The 17,347-nt window shown below is 43.3% G+C and overlaps 2 protein-coding genes and 1 long non-coding RNA gene across 4 annotated transcripts; 2 read left to right on the forward strand and 1 right to left on the reverse strand.

The window, feature by feature from the left end:
- The first annotated feature begins 1,446 nt into the window (after nucleotides 1-1,446).
- Nucleotides 1,447-1,941, forward strand: LOC109794376 (uncharacterized). The gene is made up of 2 exons (XM_020353821.2): nucleotides 1,447-1,532; nucleotides 1,584-1,941. The coding sequence occupies exons 1-2, from the start codon at nucleotides 1,447-1,449 to the stop codon at nucleotides 1,939-1,941; spliced, it is 444 nt and encodes a 147-aa protein (XP_020209410.2).
- Nucleotides 1,942-9,750: 7,809 nt separating this feature from the next.
- On the forward strand, nucleotides 9,751-10,440 carry LOC145957272 (uncharacterized). Its single transcript, XM_083073497.1, has 2 exons — nucleotides 9,751-9,974; nucleotides 10,128-10,440. Exons 1-2 carry the CDS (start codon nucleotides 9,751-9,753, stop codon nucleotides 10,438-10,440), a joined length of 537 nt encoding a protein of 178 aa, XP_082929623.1.
- Nucleotides 10,441-12,671: 2,231 nt separating this feature from the next.
- Nucleotides 12,672-17,059, reverse strand: LOC114915396 (uncharacterized). Of its 2 annotated transcripts, XR_003803375.2 has the most exons (5): nucleotides 16,914-17,051; nucleotides 15,967-16,273; nucleotides 13,338-13,624; nucleotides 13,201-13,260; nucleotides 12,672-13,124 (listed from the first exon to the last, which is right to left on the reverse strand). It is a non-coding gene; the product is annotated as an uncharacterized LOC114915396 (long non-coding RNA). The 2 variants fall into 2 exon arrangements; XR_014433035.1 differs by having other exon boundaries at nucleotides 15,967-17,059.
- Between the last annotated feature and the right edge of the window lie 288 nt (nucleotides 17,060-17,347).

Below are 17,347 nucleotides of genomic sequence, written 5' to 3' on the forward strand. Positions count from 1 at the left end.
ATTATTTCACAGATAATCAATTATTATAGCAAGACTCTTTTCACCTGTTGTTGGAATAATCGATTACATTTAATGATAATTGATTATTTTGAGTTAGTTTTCAAAAACTCAATTTTATACTTCAAAAAATCTTTCCAAGTATTTTAAATCATCATCATACTCACTCTCAGTCAATTTAGATTAAAATTAACTCATACACAAAGCATACACATGCAAAATAAGCTAATCAAATCAATACAACTCATAAGAACTTATAAACTATTCCTATTACACATCATGATAGTCATATCTTCTTCTTGACTTGTTTGTGTCTTTGGTCAGCTTCAACTCCTTTGTTATCATCAAAACTCTCAGACTCCAAATCTGAGTTGATTCACTACTCCATGAATCTCAACAGACCTAAATGATTTGGTCCAACTTTGTGTAAGGGTAGAACAACAAAAATTGAGAAAATCCTCTATTAAAAAAGAAAGCTCCCACTCTTCATCTCTAAAGAAAGATTATAAGAGGGAGGGAAAATCATTTGAAAAGAAAAAATTTTTGGAACCCTCTAATGGAAGAGCATGGACCAAGGGTCCAACCACTAGAGCAATGGCTAGAAGACTACTTGAAGATTTGACTATTTCAGAGCTTAGTGGGCCTAATGGGCTTGGTGGGCCTAACTGATCTCAGGAGATCTCGGTCCAGACGAGATCCGTTACCTAATTAGATCATAACTGATCTCGGGCCCAAGGCCCAAGGCAACCCTAATTCACACTAAGGTACGTGCATTACTTATACGAGACATACACTCATACAAACCCTAACTTTAGCATCGGAGTCTCTTTTGCAGGTACCACCCCCATCTTGGAACACCAACGTACCAGCGAAGGAGGCTCACCAATCTTACTCGGCAGATCATCTCTACAACAGATCTCCGGTAAGAATATTTGGCGCCCACCGTGGGGCCGATCGAGACAGCTCTTATCGGCCATGCTTATGGTATTCACCAGAAGCCATAGTAGACGCGCAACAGACGATGCAGATCACTCAACCACCATGGATAACGAAGCCACATTGAGGAGACTAATCGACCAGGTCGAACAGATGCGGCTATAACACGACGCCGATCTACGCAACATGCGTGCCAAGCACGAAACTGACCTAGCAGCGATGCGGACCGCTAATGAAGCTGACCTAGCGACATTGCGCGCCGAGAACGAGCGCATTCGCGCTCAACTCCCTCGGCGTCCCTCTGATCAACCCCCTCAGTCGAGCCATCTGCACGAGGAGGAAGGCAATTCGATTTCTCAGCCACCAGCCGCGACTAGGGTACCAACCCCCAGACCTGCCTCACATCGGTCTCATGTAACGACGCACAGGTCGGCACAGGATGTCAGCAACGTCCCTGCCCACGGCACGGGACATCAGGCGACCTTCCGTCGTCATCCTTTCATGGATGGAATCATGGAGACACCCCTCCCTTTCGGGTGGAAGCCTCTCCACATCGACCGTTACGACGGCACGACAGACCCGGATGAGCACATCGACATGTACACCACATAGGTAAACCTCTATACTAATGAGGACGCTATACTGTGCAGGTTTTTTCCAACCTCACTAAAGGGGGTCGCGCTCAACTGGTACACCCAGCATCCTGCTGAGTCAATTGACAGCTTCAACACTCTAGTCAGGCGATTCACGGTGCAGTATGCAACGATCCGGCCTCACCACATCACTTCAGCTGCCCTGGCCAGTCTCAAACAGAATGATGACGAGCCACTCCGGGCGTTCATGGAGCGATTTGCCGCCACCTTGGTCAAGATCAGAAATCTGAAACCCGAGGTCGCCCTGCATGCCATGCTCATGGCCCTCAAGCTCGGACCCTTCATCGACAGCTTGTGTCGTGAGGCTCCTCGCGACATGGACGAGCTCCGCGCTCGTGCTGCGGGCTACATCTAGATGGAAGAACACTCCGCATTCCATGACCAAGTTCGTGGAAAAGGACCAATGAAGCCGGAACAGGGTCACAAGGACAAGGTCAAAGTCAACAATGACAACCAATTCAAGAAATCGGCTAGGGTAAACAGAGGGGGGAGATATGACTTCTACACTCCCCTGAACACACCCCGAGTACATATCCTGGAGGAGGCCAGTAACAACAACCTGCTCACCCTGCCATCGCCAGGTCATACCCCCAACAGTGCCGACATATCCAAACATTGTCGGTACCAAAAGAATCACAGTCACACCACTGAGGAGTGCCGCACGCTCCAAGACCGTATTGAAGAACTCATCCAGGCAGGCCACCTCGGCCAATATGTCCAGCGACAGCAGGGTCGCCGAGGAGGCTATAGCGGACGAGGACGAGGTAGAGGTCGTGGTTTAGGAGCTCGCACGGACCAACCCTCTAGCTCTCAGCAAAATGCCGGCAGAGCAGTGCAAGCCGAGGTAAGCCAGGAAACAGGATCAGCTCCTCTACGGTGAGTAATCAATACGATTGCAGGTGGTTTCGCAGGGGGAGGTGCCACCAGCTCGGCCTAGAAGAGACACCTGCGCAATATGAACAGTGTCCACTCCGCTACCTCGGCTTCGCACCAAAGTTCACCACCGATCACCTTCACCGACGACGACTATGCCGGCGTCAGTCCCAACCAAGATGATCCCATGGTCATAGCCGTGGAGGTAGCCAATTGGGAGGTTCACAAGACACTGATAGACCAGGGAAGCTCGGCAGATGTCTTGTATTGGCCGACCTTCCTCAGGTTAGACATCCCCCACTCTCTCATCCAACCTCACACAGAGCCCCTAGTCGGTTTTGCAGGAGAGCGAGTGCACACTCGGGGATGCGTGGACCTGCTGACCACCTTCGGAACTTCCCCTGACACAAAGAGAATTATGGTCCGGTACCTCCTTGTGGAAGCCAACACCTCCTATAACATCATCATTGGGAGGCCGACGTTGAATCAGCTCGGAGCAGTGGTGTCCACTCCACATCTCACCATGAAGTTCCCAGGAAATGACGGTAAAATCATCTCCGTCAAAGCAAATCAGAAGACAGCTCGGTAGTGCTACACCGAGAGTCTAAAGATCTTGATGGAAGTACTTGGAGGATTGATATTCTTCCAAGCTTTCCATGCAAGGACCGAAATGCTCCATGAGGTTGAACTCCTTGAAGGTGGCGGAATCACCTTGGAGGATTCTCCAATGGTGGAGAAGCACCTAAGAGAGGTTCGGTTACCTCTTGAAGAAGTGAAGAAGCTTGAGAAACCAAGCTTCTAGGAGAAGGAACCTTGAGAGAAAACCTAAGAGAAAGTTTCTCACGAATTTTACTCTTGAAAATGGGAGAGAAATCTGATTTCTAATTTTCATAAATGTCCAAAAGTGATTACAAGAGAGGGTTTTACAAATATATAGGGGAGGTAGCTTCTAGGAGAAGCTAACCTTAACCATGGTTCACTAGGAACCATGGTAAGGTGTAGCTAACCATCCATGGTTTCTAAAACTTGTAGGAGAAGCTATCCTTGACCATGGTTCACTTAAGAACCATGGTAAGGTCAGCCTAACTTACAATGGTTTAGAAACTTGGAGGAGAAGCTTCAAAAACTAGAAGGAAAACTAGTAATTTTCGGCCATGAACAAGAGAGAATGCTAGGCGGCCTTGGCTCCAAATTGCTCCAAGATTTATTTCAAAAATATTTGATTTGGTTTAGTTAGGTTCATCATATGATGATGAGACCTAGCTAAATCAAATCTATGAAAACTTAGGAGCAAAATGAGTCCAATATGCAAAATTTTGCCTAGGCCCAATTCTGGCCCAATTACTAGTCACACCCTCAAGTATTGCTAAATGTCACCCCCTTTTCTCTACTAAAAAAATACAAAATGAATGTATCAACTAGGGAGGTTAAATGGAGTTAAACTCTCCAAGTAGCCTACCTTAAAATCAATATACAAACACTAGAAAAAGCAAGTAAAGTGCCTCACAAATACAAAGGCAAAAATAACCTATACAAAAGAGCTACTACATGTACAAACATAAGAAAAAGGTCTTTAAGATCATCTCATTCCTCTTGGTTCTTTTAGTATATCACCTCTTGGATTCCTTGGCCTTGGCCATAGTCTATCATCCTCTCCCTCTTGAAAAGGATTTGACCTCAAATCTCGAGGGTCCTCATGATTATTGGCCATACCTACAAATATATAATAAAATTCATCAGAGGTGATATTTTCATCAAATAAGTGTGAAAGGTATACCCTAGAAGGAATCCTTTCATGGAACCTAAAGAAATCTATGATGCTAGACCTACTAATATAATGAATAGGATCCTCTCCTAAACATAGACTAGGTATTTTACTAAATCCTAAAAATGTGCTAATACTAAAACTATAGCACACTAAAGACTTAATCCTAAAAACTAAAACATCTTGCCTAAAGTACCCTATGTGGTAACCTAGGCATTTCCTAGAAAATAAGGAAAATACTACTAAGAAATTTCCTAAACAATTTTGGATCATATTATTTGTTGGATAGTTATGAAAAGAATTTGTCACAAGGAACCTTGAAGGTTCATATGTTATATCCAACAAATAATATATTCCATAAATTGGGTGCATTATTGACACAACTAAGGTCGGAAGACTATCTACCTTGGGCACCACCAAGGAAGTAGCATGAGAAGTGGAACTAAGTGAAGTCCACTTCTCCTTCACCAAATCTTGAAATTGAGACTCTTTTTCTTTAAAAATAGATTTATGAATCTCTTCTTCAAGACTAGTGCAGAATGAGGGCAAGAGTTAAGATCTTTATGAATAAAGAGAATTTTTTTCATAGGAGTTTTAGTACTAAAACAATTCTCTTTAGTCACAAATCCTTTAGAGGATATTTCTTCCTCTTTACTCTTCCCTGCACAAAGTTCTTTATTTTTTTCTATTTCTTCTTTTCTTTTGATTTTCATTTTTCTTCTTCTTTTGTGTTTTCTCATGTCTTCTTTCAATTTTTTTTCTTCTTGTTTAAGAATTCTCAATTTCTCATCTAGGATAGCAAGTTTGACCTCTCTTTCAATTTTCTCCTTCTCTTTTTGAAAGGCCTCTTGCTTCTTCCATAGTTTAAGTGATTTTAGCTCTTTTGTTAAGTAAGAAATGTTTTTAGGAGAGCTATCACTTCCACTATAGTTGGATTGTTGAGACATTTTAAACAACAATATTTTTCTCTTCACAAAAAAATAGATTTTAAGAAAATAATATTTTTGGAAGTGCTAGACTTGACACTTGGAGGTCTAAGAGTACAAATTGAACTTTGGAGGGAGGTGAGCTACTATCGAGCCACTTAATAACCAAGCCTCTTCAAGTAAAAATCTCTAAACCCCCTTGTATGTTTTCCTTGCACAAAACAATTTTCACAAAGATATTTTTCAAAGAAAAATAACAAGCAAGTGCATAAAGTGTACAATTAATCAATACTTGAAAACATAAATGGCAAGAAAACAAAGATTGCTTGAAAACTTAAATTGCTGAAAACATAAATTGCTTAAAACATAAATTGCATGAAATCTTAAAGACAAGAAAACATAAACTAGGTGTTGAAAGCAATTAAACCTATGTGAGAGCTTAAAAGACACCAAAGACCTTCAAGGACCCTCTCACAAGTACTAAACAAAATTACTATGAGAACACTTAAGGAGAGATGGAGATACACCAAAGGCACTCCAAGACACTCCTTAATAAAGGCCTTGTACAAAAATTTAGAAATTAAAAGATTACAAAGATAAAATGTAAATTTTACACCAAATGAAATGCAAATTCACATTCAAATGAAATGCAAATTTACACCAAATGAAATGTAAATTCACTTAAAGAAAATTTAGTGGTTGCACCAAGAATTTTAGAAACAAAAATTAGCCACTAATTTAGTGACAACTTTAGTGACGGATTTGGTATTGAAATTTTTGAAGAAAAAATTTCCGTCACTAAATTTGTTACTAAATTCTTCACAAAATTTTCACAAAAATTTTGCTCCTTCTTTCTCCAATTCAGCCACCTAGCTTGCAGCCTCTCAATGTGTTTCACTCCTCTTTAGAAGCAACCTTGATGATGGCTACTCCTAGGTGTTTGAATTTCCAAGAATCTAATCCAATGAGAAACACGCTCCTAGGTCACCACCAAAGTCCTTCAATATTGGCTAACCTTGAGCTTGGCCTTCAACACCTTCCAAGAGGCACTCAACACTCCTTAAGATGCTGGAATATTAGTTCAAAAACTGAAAAGGAACAATTAGGAACAGCTACACCAATTGGTGGAAGAAAATGAGACAAGACTAGAAGGAATTTCACAAAAATGACAAGCAACAATTAAGGATAATTTGGAAAAGCTAGCACACAAAAGATATCCTATCAAAGGCACTAGAATGGATTTCAAAACAAAAGCTAAGATTAGAAACAAAATTAAGACTCAAAAGATTGTATATGTGGCTGGACAGAAAATTGAAGATAAGGCACACAAAATGTTACCAAACCGAGAGCACTATTTTGTTAAAATTTTCACTCCTTGGCTTTTTCTTGTGTTCTTTTCTTTTGTTTTCTTTTGTGATTTATTTTGTTTTTTTCTTTGTTAACACAGGAGTTTAATGCCTTTTAATCAAGTATTAATCTCGGATTTAAGCATAAAAATCTGCTGCAGAAATTTTCATACAAAACAAGAGGTGTTCACATGCAATGTTCAACTAGTGCTTCACAATTTTGTACTATTTTTTTGTCAAATTTTTAAGCACTCTTTCTCTTGTTTTTATAATTTTTTTAGAACACAAACACCTATGTTTTGTCTCTGTTTTAAGTGCCTAAAAAGTGTTAAAAGTTTCAGCCACAACACAAGACTCAAAGAAACCTAATAGGAATTAATGTTTAACAATTTTTCTTGACAAACTTTTAACACGACATAAAGGAAACCTAACTCTAAGAAATTTGCTAGAACTAATAGCAAATCATGAACTCAAATATGTAAATCAAAAGCACATATAGGTAAGGTTCATATTTAATAAGAAAATGCACAAAAAATTTCGGACACAAACAACACACAAAAAATTAGGTCAACAAGCTAGTCTAGGAATTTTCAACATGAAAAGGACTACACATGACTTCTATGACAAAACAAGTGATTCAAAAATAAAACTAATGCAATATGAATGTTGTCCAATCACGGACACATGTTAAGGAATGGAGAGACTCAAACAAAAGCAAAACGCACAAGTATAGGAACCTAAAGCTCAAAACAATTGATTCACGGATTAATAGGAACAAGCAAAAACATGAATCAATTTCTTCTTATGTGACATATAGGATCTATCAAAATTTTTTAGAAAATTTAGATCCATGCAGCAAACACATATTTAGACATAGGAGAAGGAAGATACAACACAGATTCATACAAAAAAGTTAGAACACAAAACCTCAAGAGCACTAGGCTCTAGATACCAAAACTGATGGAAGCACTTGGTGAGGATTGATATTCTTCCAAGCTTTCCATGCAAGGACCGAAATGCTCCATGAGGTTGAACTCCTTGAAGGTGGCGGAATCACCTTGGAGGATTCTCCAATGGTGGAGAAGCACCTAAGAGAGGTTTGGTTACCTCTTAAAGAAGTGAAGAAGCTTGAGAAACCAAGCTTCTAGGAGAAGGAACCTTGAGAGAAAACCTAAGAGAAAGTTTCTCACGAATTTGAATCTTGAAAATGAGAGAGAAATCTGATTTCTAATTCTCATAAACGTCCAAAAGTGATTACAAGAGAGGGTTTTACAAATATATAGGGGAGGTAGCTTCTAGGAGAAGCTAACCTTAACCATGGTTCACTAGGAACCATGGTAAGGTGTAGCTAACCATCCATGGTTTCTAAAACTTGTAGGAGAAGCTATCATTGACCATGGTTCACTTAAGAACCATGGTAAGGTCAGCCTAACTTACAATGGTTTAGAAACTTGGAGGAGAAGCTTCAAAAACTAGAAGGAAAACTAGTAATTTTCGGCCAGAACAAGAGAGAATGCTAGGCGGCCTTGGCTCCAAATTGCTCCAAAATTTATTTCAAAAATATTTGATTTGGTTTAGTTAGGTTCATCATATGATGATGAGACCTAGCTAAATCAAATCTATGAAAAATTAGGAGCAAAATGAGTCCAATATGCAAAATTTTGCCTAGGCCCAGTTCTGGCCCAATTACTAGTCACACCCTCAAGTATTGCTAAATGTCACCCCCTTTTCTCTACTGAAAAAATACAAAATGAATGTATCAACTAGGGAGGTTAAATGGAGTTAAACTCTCCAAGTAGCCTACCTTAAAATCAATATACAAACACTAGAAAAAGTAAGTAAAGTGCCTCACAAATACAAAGGCAAAAATAACCTATACAAAAGAGCTATTATATGTACAAACATAAGAAAAAGGTCTTTAAGATCATCCCATTCCTCTTGGTTCTTTTAGTATATCACCTCTTGGATTCCTTGGCCTTGGCCATAGTCTATCAGATCTCCTCGTTCGGCGAGCAAAGCAAGAAGGATCCCCCCACTATGGCTCACATCACCCACGTGGAAATCACTGACCTTGATCTGAGATCTGACTCCCACGACGAGAGGCCAAGCCCCATTGACGAGCTTGACAACCTCCAGATCGGGAAACTCCCCGGGCAATGCACAAAAATCAGCATGCAGTTGAGCCCGGATTTGCGGCGGCAGCTCGAAGCTGAGATTCTCCAGAACCCTGACCTCTTCGCTTGGTCCAGCGCCAACATGCCAGGTATAGACGCTGACTTCATCTATCACAGGTTAGCGATACACAAGGAGGCAAGGCCAGTGGCCCAGAGGAAAAGGTAGGTCGGCGACGAAAGGCGGGAGGCCATCATCACCGAGACACAGAAATTGCTGAACGCTGGCTTCATCTGTGAGGTCAGATACACCAATGGCTGGCGAATGTGGTCCTGGTGAAGAAAAGCTCGGGAAAGTGGCGCATGTGCGTCTACTACACCGACTTGAACAAAGCATGCCCCAAGGACTCATACCCCTTGCCGAGCATTGACAGGCTGGTCGACGGAGCATCCGGACACGCCCTCCTCAGTTTCCTCGATGCCTACTCCGGGTACAACCAGATAATGATGTACCCACCCGACGAGGTGCATACGTCCTTCATCACCGACCATGCCAACTACTGCTACAGGGTGATGCCCTTCGGTCTAAAAAACGTAGGGGCAACTTACCAGCGGCTGATGGATAAGGTTTTTCACCAGTAGATTGGGCGGAACATGGAAGTCTACGTCGACGACATGGTGGTCAAGACCACCTCAGCAACAGACCATGCTACCGACCTCGCCGAGGTGTTCGCCCAGATCAGGAGGCACAACATGCGCCTCAACCTGGAGAAGTGCGTCTTCAGCGTCAAGGGAGGCAAGTTCCTCGGTTTCATGATAACTAGCAGAGGAATCAAAGCCAACCCCGAGAAGTGTAAAGCCATCATCCAGATGCAGAGTCCGCAAACGGTGAAAGAGATCCAACGCCTAGCCGGACGACTAGTCTCACTATCCCGTTTCATCCCCAGACTCGCGAAGAAGGCACGACTGATCTTCACTCTGCTACAGAAGCCAAAAGACTTTTAGTGGACGGATCAATGCGAAGAAGCTTTCCGAAGCTTCAAAACCTTCCTCACGACTCCGCGAATCCTACAGAGGCCGGATCACAAAACCGACCTCCTCCTCTATTTGGTCATAGCAGAAAGCGTCATCAGCACAGTTATAATGCAAGAGCACCAAAAAGTGCAGACACCAATCTACTTCATCAGCCGAGTTCTCCAAGACGTGGAAAAGCGGTACCAAATGATCGAGAAGCTAACATTGGCACTTGTCACCGCAGCTCAGCACCTCCGACCCTACTTCCAGAGTCACCAGGTGGTAGTCAAAACTAACTACCCCATCAAGCAAATTCTGCAAAAGCCCGAGCTCGCCGGACGGATGATTACGTGGTCAGTAGAATTGTCTGAGTTCGGCATCCAGTACGAAAGTCGCGGACCTCTGAAAGCTCAATGCCTGGCCGACTTCGTAGCCGAGCTTACACCTACTACTGCCGAGGAACCTCAGGTATGAACTTTACATGTTGACGAGTCCTCCAACTCTAGGGGAGGTGGTGCAGGTATCAGATTGGAAGGGCCAAACCAAGTCACTTTGGAGCAATCTCTCAAGTTTAGCTTCAAGGTGACCAACAACCAGGCGGAGTATGAGGCACTCCTCGCAGGACTAAGGTTAGCCCACGACCTCGGAGCTCGAAGAGTGAGTTGCAACAGCAACTCGAAGCTCATGGTGGAGCAACTCAGTGGAACCTACCAAGCAAAGGACACTCTTCTACAACAGTACTTCCACGTCACGTCACACCAGATCTCGTCCTTTGACGAGTTCACCATACAACATGTGCCTCGAGAACAAAACACCTGAGCTGACCTCCTCTCAAAGCTCGCCAGCACCAAAAGGCCTGGATAGCACCGAACTATCATCCAGGAGACCTTGCACTCACCCAGCCTGGACAATAAAGTCGTCAACGTCAGTAACAGTGAGGACCAGGGGTGGATGATAGGCATCTGAAATTACTTGAAAGAAGGGATCTTGCCCGAAGACAAGGACGAAGTCGAAAAATGAGGATGAGATCGGCGAAGTTCGTCATTATCGAGGATGAGCTATTCAAACATGGCGTTTCCACTCCACTGCTCAAATGCTTGGCTGCGCCTCAGGCAGCCTACGTCATCGACAAATTCATCGGGGCATATGTGGCATGCATTCCTAAGCACACTCAATGGCGACCAGAGTACTCCGAGCTGGGTACTACTGGCCCATTCTGAAGTCGGATTGCCAGGACTACATATAAAAATGCAAAGAGTGCCAGCAGTTCGGCAACACACACCGGCAACCGCCCGAAGCACTCCACCATATGAAGTCGGCATGGCCTTTCTCCTAGTGGGGGATGGATATCCTCGGGCCATTCCCCCCGGCGAAAGGTCAACTCAAGTTCCTCCTAGTGGCAATCGATTACTTCACCAAGTGGATTGAGGCATCCCCACTCGCCAAAATCACCACTGAGAATGTGCAAAGGTTCACCTGGAGGAATATCATTTGCAGATTCGGAATCCCTCACACCCTCATTACTGACAAGGCCGACAATTCATCGCACAGGGATTCGAGGACTTCCTCCGCGAGCTCGGTATCAAGCATCTTCCGACCTCGGTCGAACACCCCCAAACCAATGACCAAGCTGAAGCAGCCAACAAGGTCATCCTCCGAGAACTTAAGAAGTGGCTAGGGAACGCCAAAGGACAGTGGCCCGACGAACTTCCCAGCATCCTCTGGGCATATCATTGTACCCCCCAGTCAACCACGCAAGAGACGCCTTACAGGATGACCTACGGAGCTGACGCAATGATCCCAGTGGAAGTCGAAGAAACTTCCCACCGATGCCAAGTTTTCAATAGCGAGCAGAAAGCTCGAGAGTTTGCAGCTGACCTCGACTTGGTTGACGAGCTTAGAGACAAAGCTCAAGTCCACGAAGAAGCCTGCAAACTCCGAGCTTCCCGAAGATACAACACCTGAGTGCGACCTCGCTCTTTTCAAGCTGACGACTTGGTGTGGCGATTGCTAGGTGAAGCACGAAGAGACACATCAGATGGGAAGCTTGCACCCACTTGGGGTGGCCCGTCCCGAGTTACAGAAGACTTGAAAAATGGAGCGTATAGACTGGAAGAACTTAGCGGAAAACCTATACCGCGAACTTGGAATGCCACGCATCTCAAGTTTTATTTCAGCTAAATTTTGTATGAATAAGCTATGCATTCTTTTCCCGCCTCAGTCTTTTGTCCCAAACAACAGAAAAATAGGTTTTGGCTGAGAGGGTTTTTAACGAGACACATTGACATAATCAATAAAATGACTCATTCTATTCAACTCATATTCCTTTCGCATTATTTTGTCTTATGCCAAATAGAGGTCGAGTTCGAACCAACTTATTACGCTCTCACTTAAGGTCGAGTCCGAACCTTCACAACGAGTTCCTTAACGAAAATACAAGGTCGAATTCAAACTTTCGTACAATTCACTCTACCTATCCGAGGTCGAGTTCGAACCTTGATTAAATTCATTTGACTCTAATTTGAGGTCGAGTACGAACCTTAATACGCTTATCCAAGGTCGAGTTCGAACCTGGATAAAATTCATCTTAGTCTAATTTGAGGTGAAGTACGAACCCTAATACACTTATCCGAGGTCGAGTTCGAACCCTGATAAAATTCATTTGACTCTAATCCGAGGTCGAATACAAACCTTAATACGCTTATCCAAGGTCGATTTCGAACCTGGATAAAATTCATCTCAGTCTAATTTGAGATCGAGTACGAACCTTAATACGCTTATCCAAGGTCGAGTTCGAACTTTGATAAAATTCATCTTAGTCTAATGTAAGGTCGAATACGAACCTTAATAATACCCTTACCCGAGGTCGAGTTCGAACCTGGGCAAGATCCGTTTTACTCTAAAATGGAGATCAAGTTCAAACCTCGGTATGATTTATCCTAAGCCAAAAGTCGAGTTCGAACCCCAGGACAAAACATTCACATCAGGCCGAGTTCGAGCCCCGCAAAAGTGCAAAACACACAAGTCCAAAAGCAAAAAAGTCATTGAAATCTCGAAAAAACAACATACATATAACAACAAATTCACGAGTTCAACACATGACTTCAAGAAAAAGAAAAAACAAAGCAGAAAAAATTACAAACTTAGCCTACGCATAGGCATTGTCGCTGGAGCTGTCTTCAACGTCATCCTCCTCTCGGTGATCACCCCCGCACTCCACAGCGAGTTCATGTCGGCGGAGGCACTCACGTGGTCCAAGCGCACATCAGAGCGGTCCTTCCCGAAGCAGTGAGCAATATATCAGCTCTAGGAGGCCCCCTGTGACGGACTGACGACGGCGCAAAGGCTGTAGGCATCGCCGTAGGGACCTCAAAACTTGCCCCCTTGCCCCGAACCTCGGCAGCAGCGGAAGCGGCAGCCGACGTCCCCTGCTCAGCTACAGGGGCACCTGCCTCGAGCACCGCCGAGCTCGGAGCTACCAGGGTCTCAACAGCATCTCCCACCTACAAAAGAACATTATATCAAAAGACAAAAAAACAACATAAAAAGTACCAGAAAAATGAAAAATGAGGTACTCACCACGACGGCCTGGGCGACTTGCTCAGCAGCATGAGCCCCCACCTCAGCAGCTATCCCTGCCTGCACAGAGCGATAATACCTCAACAAACCAAGCAAAATCAACACAGAAGAAAAGTTAAAGCGAACAAGACACTTACCTTGGCAGAGGGAACAGCCTGCTCAGCAGTCTCCACAACAACCACTTGGGGAACCTCCCCAGGCGGAGGGCTCCCGGTGAGGTCGACTGCGTCGGCATCCGCAGCCTTGGAAGTCACCTCCTCCGTGCCGCGAGGGGCAGAGGACCCCCGGACCTCTTTCTCGCCCCTCTTTCTTTTTCGGTTGATCTTCAAGTGGGAAATCTCCTCCTCCTAAGGCTTTGGGACCTCTATCTCGGCAACATTATAGCGGTGCTTTAACTCGCACCACTTATTTTTGCCCATTATGCCTGCAAACACAGCAAATAAAAATATCAGCAAAAGAGAGTTTCACAAACCCTAACTGTTGCGGACGAGGGAGCGCTGCAAGGTTCTCAACGGCGGCCGCCTCCGAAGCCGTCAGTTTTAATTGGCCCACCCCATGAAACCTAGACGGTTTGGGGCACCAATAGAAAGGGAATTTCGGCAACCTGCCGAAGTAAAACGCCCCATCCTCCAAAGGATCGACATCCACAAGAGCGACCCGGAAGAACTCTTGCTTATAATTTTTGTATGATTGGGAGTAGAGAGTAAATAAATCCCCATCCCTACTCCCACTTAGTGACAGCACGCCATAAGGCAGAACGCCTATTTTGAGTTGATAAAAATGAAGAAAGACAGGAAGAGACACCTCTATTCCTAAAGACCGAACACAGGACTTGAAAAGCCCTAAAAAAATCCTAACTGTTGGGGTGCAACTGGCAAGGAGCCGAGTTGACAAAATTCAAGAAGTCACACTCGAATTGTGTGAAGGGAAGGCAAACGCCCAAATCCCTGAAGAAGCATTGGTAAACATAGAAATGAGGAGGGTCAGTAGACTTCCCCATGTACACACCCTCACCGGCCTGACAGGGCTCAAGCCGGATCATTCGGGAGATGGAAGAATCATAAATTCTATGTGATTTTTGAATCGCATGAACCTCAAGAAAAGACCAGAACACGCTTTGGGCCTCACCCATCTTGTGTCGAACCCAATCGTAACCAGGAATGCCTGGAACGAGGTCCTTAGGCGGGTCCGCCACCTTCTTTTTCTCGATGGCGGCCGTTCCGGTAGCCACTGCCTTGCCCCGCGCCTTGCCCTTACCCTTGGCAGGCGTGGAGGAACCACCACCACTCTCTCCAGCCATGGAGAAAACAAGAAAGTCTCGAAGAAGATTGGGGAAGAAGGAAAAAAAACTGCAGAAAGGAAGTACCTGGTACTCTTCCTCAGAAAACAACCCTAACAATGACTGGGTTACCGGAAATGACGGCAGAAACGGAGAAAATGGAGATGGAGGATAAACGGAAACGAGACAAACGGCATGCGCAAGAAGTTGAAAGAGCGAAAAATGAGTAAAGTGAAAAGAGAAGAGGCGCGAGGGAGAGAAAAAGGTTTTTCCCAAATTCAAAACGGCCATGTCACGTGTCGACCAAGGGGCAAGTCTGACGCCACATTAATGGAAAACCATTATGACAAATGAAAACCATCATTACATACCCATTAACGCACGTTTTTGGGAAATGACCAGTTATGACACATGGCATCTCAACAAGCAAGCGTACGCGAAAGGTCACTGCTCCCTGCACTACAAGAAAATTACATATTAGCGAGGGACTATTCCCTCGCTATTTCGTCTCTAATCTCTCGCTAATCAGATTTGCGACGGAATAGTGATGAATTTGCGAGAGACCATTCCCTTGCTATATACAGGTAGCTAATTAGCGAGGGATTAAATCCCTCGCTGATCTGTAGCAAAATCCGTCGCCAATCCCTCGCTAAGTTCCTCGCTAATTATATTAAGGATGCTTACTATTTGCTCGCTAATTTGCGGTCAAGCTTCCTCGCTATTCCCTCGCTAAGGGGTCGCAAAATATCCCTCTCTAATTTGTAGCTAATCCCTCGCTAATGTTCCCTCACAAACCCCTCTCTATTCCCTTGCTACATTTCTTAGCTAAGGCCTTGCAATTCCCTCGCTGAATATCCCTAGACCCTTCTCTATTCCCTCACAATATTTCCCTAGCAATTATCTCGCTATTCCCTTGCAATATTTCCCTAGCAATTGTCTCGCTATTCCCTCGCAATATTTCCCTAGCAATTGTCTCGCTATTCCCTCGCAATATTTTCCTAGCAATTACCTCGCTATTCCCTTACAATATTTCCCTAGTAATTGTCTCGCTCTTCTCTCGCAATATTTTCCTAGCAATTGTCTCGCTATTCCCTCACAATATTTTCCTAGCAATTGTCTCGCTATTCCTTCGCTATATTTTCCTAGCTATTTGCTCTTTTTTTCCTCGCTATTTTGTCTTTCACATGATATGCCTCGCTATTTCCTAACAGATCTCTTACTGTTATGTTTTGGTTATCATTACTAATCCCTCGCTATTTCCTAGCTTGTTAGCTGAAAAGTATTTTTCTCTTATTACATCACGGAATAATTTTTCTGGGATTGGCTTACAGGACCAAATAATATCGAACTTAACCTACAGCAAATTGTTGTGAAAGTGTGACCATAAAATTAATCATTGCAAGAAAAATACACTCAGAATCAAAAGAAGGCTTTTCTGAATACTGATGTGAACAGAAACTCAGAAAATGATGCGAGTGGATTTTTACCTGAGCAGGTATTGCTTCCCCACTGCTGCAAAGGCATTAGGCACAATATTTATAGCCCCATCACAGGAAGCCTTAAACACACCGTGAAGTTGTCTCTTCTCATATTCAAATAAGAATAAAATCATTCAGGCTTTAACCTTCTCTACAAACTGGATTTCAGTTGACAGAAGGCCAAATAATCCCCTCCGGAAGCTTTCTCTCTTTGTGTCACTATTCGAAATAAAGATTGCACCAAAATCCGGGTCTTTTCCATCAGCATTATTGTGCTTATCACTGAATCCCATGGCGATATATTTACTACACTACGCTGTCACATTAGAAAATAGACAACACGATTTGCATTGTGTAAATATAGTCACACAACAAAACAAACAGCTTTCAACTGTCAAACATCAATCAGTATTCAGCAACTTTAAATGCTAACCCTAAAGTTAAATCCCATAGTTGAAAAAATAAAATCATAATCAACAATACACAATAACCTCATCCCAAACAACTATCAAGCAATTGATTGAGAAACACTTAAAAAAAGGAAAACAAGGCACATTCGCTACCATCACAGCATAACATATTTTTCACTTTTCACTTTTCACTTTTCACTTTTTCAGTCCAGTTTTATTAATCCAGTCCAAACAAACCTAACCTAAAATATTATTCATCTTTCTTTCTAATTTAAATTTTCGAAACAAAAAAGATTTAATCCCGTCTCACAATACAAACAACGACTGCATAGTTTGATCGGAATAGAAACAAACAACCACCGAAAAGATTCCATAAATACGATAAAGAACACAAAAAGAACAATCCGCAAACTGTGGAGCGAAGCGTGGTTAGAGCGGCGACGATGACAACGGATTAAAAACGCAAAGAATAGAGAGAAGAGAATGCATGTACGCGATAACGGAAAAGGATCGATGCGGAGTGAGAATGGAAAAGTGGAAGCGTACCGAAGAGGGTTTGGGAGTGAGACGCGATTGTGAAGAGAGTAATGTGACGGGTCTTTCTCATTTGCAATACACAACACAGTCGTGCGTGACGCATCAACGAAACGTTCTTATAGAGGGAAGGAACCGTGCAAATCTAAGTGGGATAATATAAAAAATGAAAATAAAAAAGAAAATATAATGGTCGCGCTTTTTTGGATTTTCAATTCCACGTGGCATGTGTATCCAGCTGCCACGAGGCTCTGGTTTGGGCCTTGGCTTACATAATACCCCACCAGATACAACAAATAGAGATGGCAAAAACGGTATGGTGTCTAAACGGCTTTTTGACCTCAGTAAATTAAAAAAAATTAAAAATATATGAAATAAATTAAAAAAAAAACTAATTACTGAAATAGGTAGTTTTGGACAAGTCAGCATATACGTGGTACTGAAAA

The sequence above is a fragment of the Cajanus cajan genome, chromosome 4, assembly GCF_000230855.2.
Source record: "Cajanus cajan strain Asha chromosome 4, NIPB_CcT2T_4, whole genome shotgun sequence".
Taxonomy (NCBI): domain Eukaryota; kingdom Viridiplantae; phylum Streptophyta; class Magnoliopsida; order Fabales; family Fabaceae; genus Cajanus; species Cajanus cajan.

Bases quoted from the DNA above. Each gene is read 5' to 3' on its own strand.
- LOC109794376 (XM_020353821.2), top strand. From the start codon at position 1,447: ATGGAGACACCCCTCCCTTTCGGGTGGAAGCCTCTCCACATCGACCGT. The intron at 1,533-1,583 runs GTACACCACATA...TATACTGTGCAG, and splicing joins CCGGATGAGCACATCGACAT to GTTTTTTCCAACCTCACTAA.
- LOC145957272 (XM_083073497.1), top strand. From the start codon at position 9,751: ATGCAAGAGCACCAAAAAGTGCAGACACCAATCTACTTCATCAGCCGA. The intron at 9,975-10,127 runs GTCAGTAGAATT...CTCCAACTCTAG, and splicing joins GCCGGACGGATGATTACGTG to GGGAGGTGGTGCAGGTATCA.